This window comes from Neovison vison, chromosome 6 (genome assembly GCF_020171115.1).
Source record: "Neovison vison isolate M4711 chromosome 6, ASM_NN_V1, whole genome shotgun sequence".
Classification (NCBI taxonomy): domain Eukaryota; kingdom Metazoa; phylum Chordata; class Mammalia; order Carnivora; family Mustelidae; genus Neogale; species Neogale vison.
Window position 1 is genome coordinate 136780270 of NC_058096.1, and position 16928 is coordinate 136797197.

Here is a 16928-nt window from a genome sequence, read left to right on the forward strand (position 1 = left end):
GGGTTTGCTTGAGAATATTGTTGCTTTTGTAATGCATTGTAAAGTCCTTAGATCTTTCCTCTTCTTCCATCACAGTGTTGTTGCTGGCACAGTGTCTACAGGTTCCGCACTCTGCACCCCCACCCCAGGTCAGCGTCCTACCCTTGCTGCTGGAGGCACATGTGCAGAATTCTCACACACATGCACACACACATACTGCCAAGGTTGCCCTACCTGCCTGCCTCTGGAGCACGTTTTACAGTCGCTCATGTGGAAGCCCAGAAGGGTCTGGCCTCTCCACTCTCAGGTAGACACCTTGTAATTACAGTGTGTGTTCACTCCTAATGACAGCACAGTTCTGGGCTGCATTACCTGAACGAATGAGACCTGCTCTAGTCCGTTTGGCTTTGCAATAGGCTTTTCTGCTGGGGCCAGGATTTGCTGAAGGTAATCATAGCTGTTTACCTGAAAAGTGCTGAAACACAGAGGACTGGGGAGACCAAACACACAACTGTGCTCTGCAGACTGCTTACATATCATACCCTCTCCTGTGCCTGGACAGATGGTCTTTAGTCATGCCCCCAAACTGGGCATTCTTGTCTTCCAAAAGTATATAATTTTAGGGTGGTATGGGCAACTTAGACAAATCTTTTTTTGCAAAAGGAAATTGTACCTAAGGAGCTAGTTTACTTGGATTTTCAGGTTTTCCTTAAAGGACTTAGAAAGGTTTGATGAATTTTGACAAATGCACACACCCATATACCCCATAATTCTAGGAAGATATAGAGCATTTCTGTGACTCCAGAAAGTGTCCCTGTATTCCTTCTCAGTGAGTCCCTATACCCAACCAAGGATGGTCACTGTTCTGATTTCTGTCACCTGCCTGTTTCAGAACTTCACATGAATGAAGTCATTTCAGTATTGAACAATATTTTTTTTTTTTGAAAAATGTATTTGCTACTTTATTTATAAAATTTCCATTAGCTCACACTGTTTTGTTAAGACCCAAGTAAATATCTGTTCAAAATCATCTAGTTAAGCAATATTAGTTTAACTTTAATACATAGACATAGTCCATTATAGTAATTGTATACCTTACACAATACAGATATAATTATCTTTCTTCAGAAACTTTGTATTTAGTTGAAGATTATTCATAGGCTTCATTATTATTATTTTGCTTTTAAATGGGTATAGTTTACATGTTACAATTAAAATACAGATGCCAGAGATGATATGACCCTTTGAACACATGGCTTAGGGTCTAGCTGTTCTTTGAAGATGAAGGTGAGACCCTATGGCTTCCCTGTAGACATAGGAAAAGTGACTGAGGTTGACTTCTTTCTGGGAAACGAAATATTTTTAGAAATTCATATGTGTTACTGTTTGCAAGACGGTATGTCACTGTGTACTGAACTCTGTAATCATTGGTTATATCTGAAGTAAAGCAATAATTTATTTTATCTGATATATATTTTTTTAATAAAGATTATTTATTTAGTAGAGAGAGAGAGAGAGCGAGAAAGAGGGCACAAGTAAGCAGAGCAGCAGCCAGAGGGAAAAGAAGAAGCAGGCTCTCTACTGAGCAGGGAGCCTGATGGGGAACTCAGTCCCAGGACTCTTGGGATCATGACCTGAGCCGAAGGCAGCTGCTTAACCCACTGAGCCACCCAGGCAACCCGATATTATTTTTAAATGAAATATTTTATCACCTGCTTAGTAGAAAACTCATTTTTTAAGTCTATATTAGAATAAATATTATTGTAAATCATCTCAGAGACAACTAGTAGTATGCTTAACACATCTGGGGAGATACCAGGAAACGAAACTATGCACACCCTCTCTGCAAATGATGTCTTAGTTTACTCTTTTGGAGGAAAGATAAATGGTTATTGGAACCCAATCCCTGTTCCACCTTAAAAAGTGTAGGTCTCACTAAAGCCACAGGAAGTGGCGTATGCACACAGTTATGCACCCAATCTATGGATTCTGCAAAGAAAGCTGATGCCTCATTCCTACTTTCGCTCATGTGTCTTCTGGGTCTTCCCATTTTAGGCTTCAAGGCTCTCTCCCGAACCCCAGCCATCATTGCGTTGGTGGTCTTGCTTTTGAGTGTTGTGGTGCTTGTGGCCATCACAGTCATCCAGTTTCACCACAAAGAGGTCCTCCTTCCAGGACTGAAGGTAAGTGTGAAGGGATTGCCACTGAAGGGATGGGCTATGACATCAATTATTCTAAAGTCATGAGTTAGAAGAAAACCCTTTCTCCACCTGTCATGGGGGAAGACCCAAGGGAGAACCCAAGGGTCTTTGGTGGAAGACCTAAGGGAGGAGCTTTGGACATACTGGTTTTGTGATGTTTGACAATAGAAAATGTTAATGGTGCCAACTTCTCTGAGAACTATGTGGCCTTGCTTTGACTTCTGACTGTGGAACCAAAACTAGATTTTGTAGCCAAGAGTTGCAGATGACTACCAAAGATCTACCAACTTGTGCATTCCTCTAAGAATGCACAACCCTGATCATAAGTGGAAACCAGGAGGGGCACCTGGGTGGCTCAGTGGATTAAGCCGCTGCCTTCAGCTCAGGTCATGATCCCAGGGTCCTGGGATCAAGCCCCGCATCGGGCTCTCTGCTCTGTGGGGAGCCTGCTTCTTCCTCTCTCCCTGCCCGCCTCTCACCGACTTGTGATCTCTGTCAAATAAATAAATTTTAAAAAAAAGTGGAAACCAGGAGACCCAGGCTCCTTTTCTGGCCTAACCTTATAAGCAAAACATCAAAGACTTGAAAAGGTCTCCTTGAGCTGTATTTGAGATACCTCTCTTGAGTCTAGAAGTGTCCCATGATCCCTCTAATTCTTCCCCTCGAAAAATTACTGAGAATCTTGTGCTCAGTTTCAGAGGCTACTCTTAGCCCTTGATAAGTCAGTCTCCACATGGCCTTTCAGATGATGTCTGACGGTCTGAAAACCATGTGTGTCACCCAACCCTTGGCTGTTAGGGTGAGGGGAGGTGATCCCATGAGGGACTTGTCAAATGAAAGAGAATCCTTTCAGTAGAGTTTGGCACACTTTCTGTAAAGAGCTAAATAGTACATATTTTAGGCTTTGAAGGTCATTTATAGTCTAGATCACATTTCTTCTTCTTCTTCTTTTGGTCTTATGATTGTTTAAAAGTGTAAAAACCCTTCTTAGCTAGAGGGTCATAGGATCCAAGGAATTAAACTCTTATTTGAATCTCCTTTATCCTTTGCCCTTGACCTCATGAGTACTTTCTACATCTTCCTGCTCTTAGTGACTGTTCAAAGGCTGTATTTGAAATAGAAGTTTTAAAAAATTTTTAAAAATAAAAAAGAAATGAGTATTGCCTCAGCTTTGTGGGCAAGTTTGACCTACCATTCTGAGACTGTTCTTAAGATTAAAGTAAAATCTCCCATAGATAATGGCATTTGGCTCTTTTATAGGACATTTTATTTTAAGAATGTCAACACCCTCCCCATGAATAACACAAAGAAAAAAGAAAAAGAAGAAGAAACCTTCTACAACTGTCCAGTGATGAGGAAAAACAAATTATCTGGTTGTCCAAAGACATTAGCCAAGGCCTAGAGAAGCCATTGCCCCAAGTTCCAGGCACTGACTTCTTGTATTAACTATGGAAAATCAGGATTGCAACTGGAAGTAACACCATTTCGTTACACTTTGTAAATTGCAGTTTCAGTTTAGGGAACACTTTTTGCTGAATTATCTCATGTAACTCTTGTGGTAGCTATAGCAGGGGGACAAAGCAAGCATTGTCACCACCATCTTGCAAATGAGAAATCATAGGTTTGGCCAGTGGATGGCAGACCGGAAATGAAAACTTGTCTTCCTGTTCCTGTCTTCTTTTTCTTCACTCACCTCCCTCTTCTCCCTGATCCTAAGTGCAGAATGGGGGACCCAGGAGAAGGCACTACCTCTGACAGGAGTACTTGTCCTCTTTTGCACAGGTGGGAAGGTGGGGAGGATGGGTGTGGATGCAGAAGTTTTGCTGAACTGAGAGATGGAGGTATCCCCCACATGGGGGCAAGCTAAATAGCCCTCTTAGACCCCAGTAATCACTCTTACACCCCATATTTCAGAGGAACCAGCTCTAGTTGTATTTTAGGGTTATCTCCAGAGCACAAGGGAATGTGCCTACCCAGAGCCATGCTTCCCCTTCTAGAACAACCTGTGGTGCCTGGGACTCCAGAAGCCAGGGTCTTTATGGGTCTCCTTCAGAGGACTGTCCTCTCCAGTGGTCTGAGGGGTTGCAAAAGAGCAGCTCTTTGCAGCAAATGTAGACAGAGCAGAGATGTGAAGTCTGAGCTGTCACACCTTCTATAGACAATGTGTAGGTGCATGAGGCTCTTTATTCTGTGGGTCTGGAGCCCAGGGATGAGGACAGGTGGAAGTTGGGAGGGAGAGTAAAAGTCTGCATTTATAAAATTTTCCCTACAAAAGTTAGGGATGGGCTAGTTAAGGCATTTGCCAGCCGCTGGCTTCCACTTGTTCCAAGAAGAAAGAGGTAACTCTTCTGTTCATACTGGAGGGACATGGAGGAATTGACAGAACACTAGAAGAGCAAACTGAGTAGAGAGAAGTAGACCCCAGCGCAGTAAGGAGGCTACGGCCGAAGGAGGAAAACTCACATGTTTCATGCTCCTGGGTCAGGTGGGTTCCCTTGGTCAAAGATGTGAGTAAAAGTAGGCCATTTGGAAATGACCCTAGGAAGTATAGGTAGGGGGTGGGAAGGCAGCTGGTGGAGGGTCTGCCACCCAGTAGGTTACCACTACAGGCAGCAAGGGCTCAGTTCTGCAGAGGATCTCTGGGAGCCAGTATAAAATCCATCGCAGGGTTGTCTTCTACCAAAGGGCATCTAGAACCACTGCCTCACAGGTATCCCACTCAAGGACATACTTACACACTAACTTCTGCTAGTCATTGGTTGAGTGGCTACGCCCTGGAAGACATTCATTCCTTAGTGTTTCTGGCATGTTGTATGCTCAGGTGGGCTCAAGTTCCCAGAGAAAGCCTTCAGGCAGGTGGAAAGTGCATGGCTGGGCATCACCGTTCTAAGGCCTGAGGGATGTGGTCAGGGAACCCTCAGTGACTATTCCACATAGATATGATTATTTTTATCCTCATTTTGCAGATAAGAAAATAAAGGAACAGAAAGGGCAGACAGCTTCTTACAGTTAAATGGACTGGAAATAGCAGACGTGGTGCCCAAGAAACAAAAGAGAGCAGAGAATGTTGGCCTTAAGCAAGGGTTTAGAAGGATCAGAGGACACACCCTCACCCATTAGCACAAAGTTCAAAGAGGGGATTTTTGATCTTCTCAAATCCTGCTGCCAGGTCCTGGTCACCATTGTAGAGGACAGGAAGTTGTAGAGCATTGGAATACTGGCTCAGAAGACCCATTCTGCTTAATTGGGTGGATTAAATGTGAGAAAAGACAGATGTTCTGAGCCAATGGAACCAAGAGCAGAATGGCCACTTGAAAGAACATTCCACATGTAGCTCATTTCAGAGTGAGGACAAGCCTCTTTTTTTTGTTTTGCAGTGTGTGCTAAGGGTGGGAAGGGCAGTTGTGGGAGTGAAGCTGAGTGAATACAAGGGCTTTTAAACTGTTCTGTTTATGTTTCCATACCTTGAAGTTTGTTTTGCCTTGGTGTGCCGCTGACAGTTGGTTATGAGGGGACAGCTCCACATGGCCTATCTGAGGGTCCCTAGACTGCTCCTTAAGACCCTAACCATGATAATTGGCTCTTAAATCCAACCTTGGCCTACCTAACCTTGGTTTATTTGAGTTGAACAGCAGAACTATTAAAACTTAGTCAAGGATCGAAGTGTCCCCAGTTCCATTTTCATTGTTACTGGTCTGACCTGCCCTACCAGCCTGAAGAATAAACATGATGGCATGACTTTTCTTTTTCACTCATGCCCCCACTGGCTTTATTATCATTAAGTCTCCTATCATCCTTTTGAGACCTTGTCCTCCTAAACCCCAACCACAGCTGTCTAGAAGTCCTACGGCTTCCCAGTCCAATATGATCAGTATCCCATTGCTATTGCCCCTTACAGCCCCATGACATCATTATTGAAGAGGGGCCTACATAGTCCCTCTCAGGTCACATTAGATCCCCATGTTGGGTCACTGTCCCATGCTTGGCTGTTAACTCTCCAAAGCACAGCCACAGGACCAAGCTTGCTAAAACCATTCCCTACTAACCCTTTTTGTTTCTCAGTCATCAGCCTGGAGCTCTGGTGACTTGCGGCCCTCCCTGGTTTACCCTTTGGAGAGTGAGAGTTAGATAATTGGTTTCCTCCTTTCCAGAAAGATGCAACTCCTTCATCACCTTGGTCCACCTCCTCTCCAGCCAGATCTGCACACTATTCAACTACGAGTTTGCTTTTGAGGGACTTTATGTCTGAACAAAAGATCCACAAATGCACACCTTATTATGAAACAGTCAACCCTGGTAGGAGGGTTCGGGGGGGGGCGCTGAGGGGTCAGCAGCAGGTGGGAGGGGAGAAAGTGGACTGGTAGGGAGGCAGATCTCTTGAGTGCCCAGTTTCCTTCGGCTCCACCTGTGCGCTAATCTCCTTGGTGAGTCTCTGCCCAGAGCAGGCTGTGAACAATACCTCCCTTGTTTGCAGGGGGTATCGTGTCAAGATCCCTGTCAGCGTTCATCAGATTGAAGGCTGAGATTAAGAGGCTGTCCAAGTTCAAATACCAATGGACACAGGATGTTCCGTGTCAGTATAATGGGGAAGCTGTGATTGAGGAGCTGGAGCAACATGTTTTTATTTGGTCCCATTTCAGACGAAATAAGCGCTTGTTAATAGTGGGAAGTGGAACCCTCCCAGATGTCTAGAATCAGGGAATTGGTGAAAATCATGATATCAGTATTTTTACTGGCAGGGAGAGATGTGCATGATAAGCTTATTGAGTAAGAAAAGAGCATTGGAAAAGACTATGTACAATGTAATCCTGTATCGAATTGAAAACATACATCTAGCCACATATTCACATGCGTAGCTATAGACACAGAAGGCCAGTAGAAAAGATACATAGTAAGATGTTAGAACAATGGTGGGATTTGAATTTGAAGGGTGTTATTTTCTTTTCTTTTTCTCTTTTCCTTGCTTTGTAATTTTATTTATTTTGCTTTATTGATCTTTCTATATAGCCTGTATTCATTGAGCAAACATTAAGTATCAGATGTTTGGTCTCTTATGGATTTCTCAAGGTTGAGTTGTCGGAAGTTAAGAAAACCCACAGAGCTTAGGCCTCCTACCCAGGGTCGTAGAGCAAGCATCCAGCTGAGTCACCCTGCCTCCAGAACCCAAATTCATCTTCCTCACTGAAAGGAGCAGCCTAACCCAACAGTGGTGGAATTGGGGAATTGCTGTGACCCAGAAGTCTCTGCTGCCCTGAGCTGACTCCAGGTCCAAGCACTCACAGACCTCAGTCAGCATTGCTCATTCTAGCTCCCATAGGCTGCTAACGCATGCTTTTTCCTGCTCAGGCTTGGTCCAGGGCCTGGTCTGAAAAGACCCTCAGGGGACACTCGCTGCTGCTTCCCTCTAGCTGGGGAGATGGTCCAGGGCTCCTAGCCAGCAATCCCCAGCACAGCTAGCCCTGGCAACACCCTCCTGTCTGTTCATGTACCATGTTACCAAAGTGGGACAGTATGTCAACATTAGTTTGTATCGTGGGGTTTTTCTCCTTAATTATGAACACTTTCCTTCTGAAGGTTAATACAGGTATTGATGTGTCTCTCCCTTGTGAGAACTTCCTGTGTTTATTTGGGCAGCAGGTGACTGACTATTCATTTCCCTCCTGAGACCCAGGTGGCTTCTGTTCCCCACCTCAGAGTTGTGGGTGAGGAAGAAACTGGGGATGGGCAGGATCCTCGGAGTGCTGATTTTCAACCTTGACTTCATACTGGGTCACCACGAGAGCTTTAGACACTGTCGATGCCTTTGTCCACTCCGAGAGTCTGATTTAATGGGTCTGGGATAGATCTTGGAACTGGGGGCTTCAGAAACTTCCCAAGTGATTCTAAGGTGTGGCCAAAGCTGAGAACCAGGCCCCAGAACACCTGACCACCTCATCCCATCCCTTTCCCCCACAGTCCAAGGAGACGAAGTTGGTTTGGAGCAAATAATTTTTTCCCCTTGGTCAGCCCCTACCTAAATGATGTGGTGTGGAGTAAGCTCATGAGAGAATTCGGGGTTCTCAGTGACCCATTGGAAAGGAGTCCCCAGAGAAGCCCAGCCCATTTCTGACTCTCCCTTTCCCCTTTTGTTCAGTATGGAGTCGTGCTCGATGCCGGGTCCTCGAGAACCACCGTCTACGTATATCAGTGGCCAGCGGAGAAGGAGAATAATACTGGAGTGGTCAGTCAAACCTTCAAGTGTAGTGTCAAAGGTAAGGCCCAGAGTGTGTGCAGGAGGCCCATAGAGAAGCAAGGGAGAAGCAAGGGAGAGTCCCAAGGGCCTTCAAAGAAGCCTGGAGGGATCCCAAGAAGCTGCCCAGAGGCAGAGAACGAGCACGGGACTGGGCATCAGGAACATAAACAATCCTGCGCTAGTGCGTCACCCATTCAGTGACCTTGGGCCACTCACTTCCCTTCCCTGGGCTTCAGTTTTCTCATGTCTGAAACATGCATGGTGTGAGATTTTACCCTGCCACACTTGCAAGAATGAAGGCTGGTGGAAGACATGTCTCCAGGGTCAGAACCAAGGATGACTTATTGCTCACAGTAACAACATTTTCTTGAGCTGGTTCTCTAAGCCTCACTTTGCACAAGATGGTGTAGAGAGGGCCAGACCGTATTTGCTCACACAGTGAGTTGTATTACAGAAGACAAACCCCGAGATTAGGGAATCTGAAACATTTATAATACCTGCCTTTTGATCTGGGGAAGAACACTGTCTCTATCTTCTGAGTCTGCTTATTATGCAAATATCCTTGAGAATATATAATCCACAACAAAGGCAGTCAAGGTCTCTGCTCATAAGATAAGCAGAAAGATGAGCAAGTCGTGGAAAATTATATTCCAGTAGGGGAATTGTGTTCTCATTGGCTGTGTATGTTGGGAGTGGTGTGGTAGAAAGAGATGGACAAGGATGGACAATACATAAACAGATGGGTATGGTTCTATTCCAGTACAGCTTGATCTATGGACCCTGAAATTTTGAAGTTCATATAGTTCTCAAAGGTCACAAAATATTTTTTTAATTTTTCCTTGTTATTTAAAAATGTAAAAACTATCTTAGCTCACAGGCTGTATTAAAAAAAAAAAAAAAAAAAGATAATGAACCAGATTTGGCCTGTGAGATGCCAACCCCTGAAACAACATTCTCGGCATCTCCACAACATAGCCTGAATTTTATATTCACTGTTGTCTTGTTTTTCTTTCTAGTTTTGTCCTTACGCATTTAGTTTTTCTTGTTCTTTTTTTAAAAATTATTTTTATTAACATATAATGTATCATTTACCCCAGGGGTACAGGTCTGTGAATCATCAGGCTTATGCATTTCACAGCACTCACCATAGCACATACCTTCCCAGATGTCTATAACCCAACCAGTCTCTCCCTAGTTTTTCCTGTTCTTGAAAATGGAATCAAACACGTATTTATATAAATGGAATAAAACATTTATTCTTCTGTTATTTGCTTTGTTCACTAACATTGGGTGTTGAAGATTCATCTACATTGACAGGAGTAGCTGAAGCTCATTCATTTTTCCCTGTGGGATGTTTGTATATCCATGGTAATGGAAAGGATGGTTATAAATAAGGTTGAGTATATTTATATTTTATTTATTTATAAAGTTACAAATTATAAATATATTTACATATTTTATATTTGTATTTCATATACTTACGGCCATTTCTGTTTTTGTGAAGTGCCCGTTCATGTCTTTTGCTCACTTTTCTTCTGAATGCTTGATTTTTTTTTCTCATTGACTCATTGGAGTTGTTTATAAATACAGTAAATCTAAGTGCTTTGTTGGTATTTTTATGTTGTCATCCTATCCCCTTACAGCTCATGATTCATCTTTCTAAGTCTCTTCATAGCGGCCTTTGATGAACGGTTTTTACTTTTTATGTCGGAATAGTTATCAGTCTTTATGATTTGCTCTTTTGTATTTAAGATATCTTTCTTAGCCTGAGGTCATAAAGATATTCTTTGATCAAAGTTTTATAATTTTGCCTTTTATAATTAAATCTTTAGTACTCATAACAAACCCCAGTTAGTGATAGTGTGTGTGTGTGTGTGTACTTTTTTTTTTTTTAAAGCCACCCTCTTATATTATGCTTAGCGAAATAAGTCAATCAGAGAAAGACAACTATCATATGATCTCCCTGATATGAGGAGGTGGAGATGCAACGTGGGGGTTTGGGGGGTAGGAAAAGAATAAATGAAACAAGATGGGATCAGGAGGGAGACCAACCATAAGTAACTCTTAATCTCACAAAACAAACCGAGGGTGGCTGGGGGGAGGGGGTAGGGAGAGGGTGGTTGGGTTATGGACATTGGAGAAAGTATGTGCTATGGTGAGTGCTGTGAAGTGCGTAAACCTGGCGATTCACAAACCTGTACCCCTGGGGCTAATAATACATTATAGGTTTATGAAAAAAAAAAAGCCACCCTCTTTAAAGCATCATGATCTCTAACTTGGTGTAGAGCTTCTGACTAGTGCATCCTGAATCTGTTAACAGGCATACCCTTGTCCCATAGGACTAGAGGTTAGAGACACTGGACTGGTCTCCCCAGCCCCAAACAGCTTCTTTCATTTACCTCAATAAGCTGCCCAAGTGGCATTGAAAAAGCTAGAGGGCAGAATTAGCCTTTCCTGTAGGGAGACTAACAGACTTCTTTGAATAACAGAGTGAGTTCTGATATCTGTCCTTCCCTGGAGGGCAGCTAGGAGCTCACCTACCCTGGTACATAGGTGTCCAGGTTAGGTTGTCAAGAAGCTGATTTTGAGCTAGAGTTTAGGACACAAGATAGTTATTAGAGATCCACACCTGTGGAAGAAAGGACAAAGAAGGAAGATTGGTCAGAAAGAGATGTCAAACAGCCACAGGGGCATGACCAAGCTTCAGCCGATCGGTGTTATCCTGCATGGCCTGAATTAGCTAGACTGTGATACCTCTGTTGCCATCAGTTGTTGGATATTGCCATTCTGGGAAGAGTGAGACATTGAACAAGGCAGCTCTCTGCAGCGGAGGCAAACCACGCAGGATATGACAGCTGAGACACTAGTCTTTATTGGAAAGGGCATCTGCTTGGTGTCTCTCCGGGCTCCACACCACAGGGGACTTAGATGTCTTTTGAGTACTGTTTGCATTGTTATCCACAAGACACAGGTCTTGCCCAAAGCTCAATGAGAGATTCCATCTCTGTTGTCCTAACTTCTGAGTTATTTCCTCTTCAGGCATGAAAGAAGGCAGAGGATACTCATTTAGAAAGGTGAAACCAGCCACTTCAAGAAAAGAGGGATAGTGTAGGATATCATTAATACCTCACATCACCCATCCTGTGTGAGCTCTGGGGATGTTTCTAACCTCTCTGTGTCTTGACCTCTGCATCTATAAAATAAGCATAATGAATAGTAACACCATCCAATAGGAATCATTTGAAGAATCAGTGACACAATATACATAAAGCAGGTGGCAAATGTGTGGCATACAGTAAGGACTCAATTAGGTGTTAGCTATTATTATTCAAGGGGCAGCATACTTTAGAGCTCCTGGTGGATATTCTTGCCAAGAAGTTAGTCTGTCCCAGATCTTTCTTTAGACCCAGAGAACAATTCAGCCAAGTCAGTCCTGGTTAGGGTGAGATGTGACCTTCATGGAAGGACACAGGCAGTCTGTCAGGGGAGGGGGCCCTCGGCCACCCTGGATGTGATTTAGGGGAGGGCAGGGTCATAGAGCCCACACCGTATCCAGAAATGGGTCTTCTCTTTGATTGCAGTAGCCTCAGGGATCCATATATATACTCCAGATGACCAGAAGACCACAAACTAAAGCTCAAAATACAGAGTTTGGCAAGTGTTGTCCCCTTGAAGACACGTGGCTTCTCCAGGGATAATTTGGGTTTCTGGTTTCCCAGTTGCAAATTTCCCAGGACTCCCCTGCCTTGGCTAGTCTGAGGGAGTGATGAATGCTTGCTTGCCCAGTAGTGTTTCCCAGATACCCAGGCTCTTGGAAATTTCTTTCTTGATGGGGGTGGAGGGGCCTTGGTGAGTATCATCAGTCCTCAGTTATGCTGTTTTCCTGAGTTTGCTGAGTGCTGCCTTGGGTGCCAGTCCCCAGGCTGGTGTCCAAAGCTGCATGTTGTAAAGCCATTCCCTGGAGGGCACTGGGCCTCTCCACGCCCCTCATCTCTTACATGGTGTGTGGTGCTCAAGGCTGCTGCTGCCTCCTCCCACAAAACTTTCATGTGTTCTCTTCAAACCAGTGGTTAAAGATCTTTAACTCCACTAGAGCTTAAGTGTAACCATCTCCTCCATTGAAATACCTTGTAGAGTTACACTGGGGCCCAGACCACTATGGTGTTGAAAGCATCCTTTGCTTGGGTACCTATCTTCTGCTTCTGTCCCACCTCGAGTAAGTTTTAGTCATCTGTCAGCCATCTTTCTCCACATTGAAAGAGTGATTTCAACCCTCCCTTCTTGGGGTTGTGAATCCTAGGATCCTGTGAGCCTATGACCCCAATTTTGTCTCTTCTAAAGCTTATGGGACCTTATGCAAATAGGTTTCAGGTGACATGCTCAGATACCCCAAGTTTTGACATTCCAGCAAGGCCCCCAACCAGTCCCTTTCCAGAGACTGCTCTGGCAGATCAGATCGGACTACATGATCCCCTTAGTATAGACATGCACGCTGGTTTGAAAATCTCATTGACTGACTGATTCATTTATTCATTTATTCAATAAATATGTATTGAGTATCAGCTGTTTGCTGGCAACTGTTCTCGACACTGGGGATTCTAAAGTGAAATATATGAAGTCACTACTATTGTGGAACTCACATTCGAATCAAGGAGATAGATCATAAAAGCATATATAACATGTCAGGGAGAAGTGCTGTGAAGAGAAATCAGGTGAGGTAGGTGGAAAGAGAATGATCATGCTCTGTTGGGAGGGGATAGTTAAGCAGAGGCAAAAGTGAGCGTGTGAGTCATACACGTTTTTGAGGGAAGAACGTGCCAAGCAGGGGGCTTGGCGAACAGAAAGGTTGGGGAAGGAAGCTGCTCAGCATTTTCTAGGAAAGCCAAAGGGACCGGTGTGGCTGGAGCAGAAAGAGTATGAGGAGGAAAGGTGAGTGGTGAGGCCAGCGCCATGGTCAAGGCCAGCTCAGAGAGGGCCTTGAGAGCAGCGAGAGGTTTGACTTGGACTCAGATGCATTTTCTTCAGAGTGTCCTGGGAAGTCCTCAGGAGATTCTGGTTAAGGAACTAACATGGATATGACTTAACACTTCTAACAGAGCACTCTGGATGTGGAACATGTAGTCAGAAGCTGTGATCAGAAGCAGGGAAACCAGGGCTATTAGAACAGTGCACATAATGATATCATAAACTTACGGCATTATGGTGGTCTGACTGAGACTGTGCTTTTCAGTGTTGGGCACCTTGGCTTCCCAGGGAACATTTAACAATGTCTGGGGACATTTTTGATTGTCACTACTGGGGTTGGTGGTACTGCTGGCATCTAGTGATAGAGACGAAGGATGCTGCTAAACATTGTGCAATGCATAGGATGGCCCCACAAAAAAGAATTATGTGGTCCCAAATGTCAGTGGTACTGAGATTGAGAAACTCTGATCTAGAACAGTTCTGGGGAAGGAGAGACTGAGTGCTCAAATTTGAGAGCTGTTTTGAAAATAGAGCCAACATGGTTTTATGAAAGATTCAGTGTGAGACTTCTAAGTTGGTGATGCCTGAGCACCAGGTCTGATCTGAGCAACTGCGTGCATGATGGTACCACTTCCTGAGAGGCGAACACTGGAGGTGGGTCAGTTGGGGGCATGGCAGGGATTAAAGAACTTGGTTTTGGACAGATTAAGCTGCAGATGCCCATAAATCATCTAACTCCAGGAACAGCAAACTTTTTCTGTGAAGAGCTAGATGATAAGTATTTGTTACCTGTTGGCCATATGGTCTCTGTTGTAACCATTCAGCTCTGTCACATTAGCGCAGAAGCAGCCACATACAATGTGCAGACAAATGAGCATGTATACATATATGTTTCAAGAAAATTTTATTCATGGATGCTGTACATAGGGTCCATAATGCCTAATAGGATATACCCTAAAGACAAAAAGAACTTCAAAAAAATCTTAAGTTTCTTTTCAGTAACCATACAGTTGGTGGTAGTGCTGGTATTTTCATACTAAGATTGTTGTGCATGGGTTGTGAAAGAAAGCAAGTGAGCTATTCAGTTGAAGTTGCTGGGAAGCAGGATTTTGAGCATCACAGAAAGAAGGTCAAGATCAATGTGAGTAAAAACCTGTAGTTTTAAAGTAGAAGTACCAGTAAGAATTCATGGTGCATTTTGTCCTGAAACAAAGTCTTTCCTTGGTCTGTCCTCTGGAAAGTCTTGCAAAGGCTTCCAAATTTCAGACACTAAATACCATACTTTAAAAAAAAAAAAAAAAAGAAGAAGCCAGGACTCCTTGGAGAAATGGCTAATTCCAGAGCTGGGGCAAGAAGTGTGTAAGATCACACAACTAATATCAGAGAGCAAAGACTCTCTCAAAGTTTTCTGGGACCATATCTAAAGGACTCAGGGCTCATGTTGAAGAGAACTCCACTGGCCAACAATGGGACCATTAATAAGAATAACAGCAATGAATTGAAACACATCAAATGTATCTTCAGATTCGTATGTTCCTAAGGATATACAACAAACAAATACAATCCCTCACTGGATAAATTAAGAGGATAAGGGACATGCAATCCCTATTTCTCAAGCTGATGAAGGAGAAAGATTCAAGCACTTGTCCTGCCTTCCCTGTACAAACTGTACCGTAGGGTTACCAAATAGTTGACCAGAAAGAAGTTTTCCTCTTAGGAAAGTATTTGGGTAATAAGTGAAGCAAGAAAGATGGAAGTAAAACATCACCATTTCATAAACCCTACTGGGCTAACGAGTCCAAGCAATGATCTCTGAAGCCTACTCACAGCACAAAGAGAAGTAGCCAGATGTGTGTGCCTCAGGCTGAAAGTGCACACTAATCCCTATAAATTACTGCTTCTGGAAAAGTCCAAACCTGAATCTGACTGAGCTTCTGCATTTGATTACCAATTTATAGGAAAAGCCGGAACTCAACAGCATGTTACATGAACCATTGGGATGTAGTCAGCAAATTCTAGCCTATGGGAAACTCTGTAAGACAAATGAAATTGCAAGGAAAAATTTTTTTTTTTAATCTCAAGGGAAAAATAAAAAGGGAGGATGGAACTCCTGGATAAGAGAGACTTAAGAAACATACCAGCCAACTGCAATGGATGGAATTGATTTGGACTCTAATTCAAACAAACTGGTTGGACAGAAAGAGATGGGGGGAAGATGGGGGGAGGAAATATGGAGAAAATGTGCACCTTCACTAGAATTTGGTTCTGTTAAAGGATTCTTTTTAATTTTTATGGGTATAATAATAGTGCAGTGGTTATAATTCTTTAAAAAAGAAATCTTGTGTAACTCTACTTTCAGTTCTTTCTGCGACCATTCATTTCAGCTTCATGGAGATTTCTGACCTAACTGAGGAACTCCGTCATGGGTTTGTCTGGGTTATATGTCTCTCTAGGTATGTTACTTTGGGGTAGGATGACGTCTTGTTAAATTATATATAGGTATACAAAAATGTATCCTGAGGACAAATCATGACAAGATTCCTTTATTCCCTCTATGTTTGAACACATGGGACATAGGTTTGGATTTTTGTTTCCTTTTTTCTATTCCACCTTGACTATGTTTCTAAACCTATTTGGTGCAAGTTCTGTCAAGAAATGAACTTCCCAGAGCTCCTGGCTGGCTCAGTCAGTGGAGTGTGTGACTCTTGATCTCAGGGTTGTGGGTTCAGGCCCCACATTGCCGGTAGAGATTCCTTAAAAATAAAATCTTTCATAAACAAAACAAAACAAAAAACAAGTGAGCTTGCCAGAGGCAAGTAGTGCGAAAGGAGACTAGAGAAGCAAAAGGCCAATAAGATGGATTATTTCTGAACAACAGCAACAAAAAGAAATTTTGTCTGTTGGTAAAACATACTGAAGTGTTTAGAGAATGAAAGGATACCGTATCTGCAGTTTGCTCTGTGGGCAGAGAGAGATGAAACAAGAGTTGATCCTTGTGGAAGCTGGGAGATGGGTGCAGTGGGGTTCCTTATACTCTTCTCCTGAGTTTTATTTATATTTGAAATTTTCATAATGAGACCTTTAGTTTTGTAGTTCCTCCCTTCCATATTTTGGGAGTTGAGTCATCAGTGTGACCACATGGGACTTAACATATCCACCTGTTGTTCAACCCCCCGTACTCAAAGCCATTAATTTCCAAAGCTGATTTGTTTTCTGTTTGGAAGTTGTACAGCTCTTATTATTTCCTGGGAATGCTAAGAAATGCTGACTGCTTGCTCTTCAGGCTCTGGGATCTCCAGCTATGGGAAAAACCCCCAAGATGTCCCCAAAGCCTTTGAGGATTGCATGCAAAAAGTCAAGGGACAGATTCCAGCCCACCTCCATAGATCCACCTGCATTTACCTGGGGGCCACGGCTGGGATGCGCTTGCTGAGGTAAGGGCTGGAATGGCCTCAAGGAGCCCATCTGATCAAAATAGCCAAGAATGTGTTGAACCCTGCCAAGAATGTAACTCTATTTCTGGGAACAAATCTGAAAGAAAGAAGCCCATA

General features: G+C 43.4%; 1 protein-coding gene across 2 annotated transcripts in view; it reads left to right on the plus strand.

Annotated features, from left to right (window-relative positions):
• Nucleotides 1-16928, plus strand: part of ENTPD3 (ectonucleoside triphosphate diphosphohydrolase 3) — a 33482-nt gene that overhangs the window by 1564 nt on the left and 14990 nt on the right. Inside the window, exons 1-4 of one of the 2 annotated variants that reach the window (XM_044252423.1) lie at nucleotides 166-286; nucleotides 2035-2162; nucleotides 8314-8431; nucleotides 16661-16811. In XM_044252423.1, the coding sequence (XP_044108358.1) occupies nucleotides 181-286; nucleotides 2035-2162; nucleotides 8314-8431; nucleotides 16661-16811 (503 nt within the window). In that variant the 5' untranslated portion in view covers nucleotides 166-180. Of the gene's footprint in view, nucleotides 1-165; nucleotides 287-2034; nucleotides 2163-8313; nucleotides 8432-16660; nucleotides 16812-16928 lie in introns of those variants that run through there. The other variant, XM_044252424.1, reaches the window with a different exon arrangement.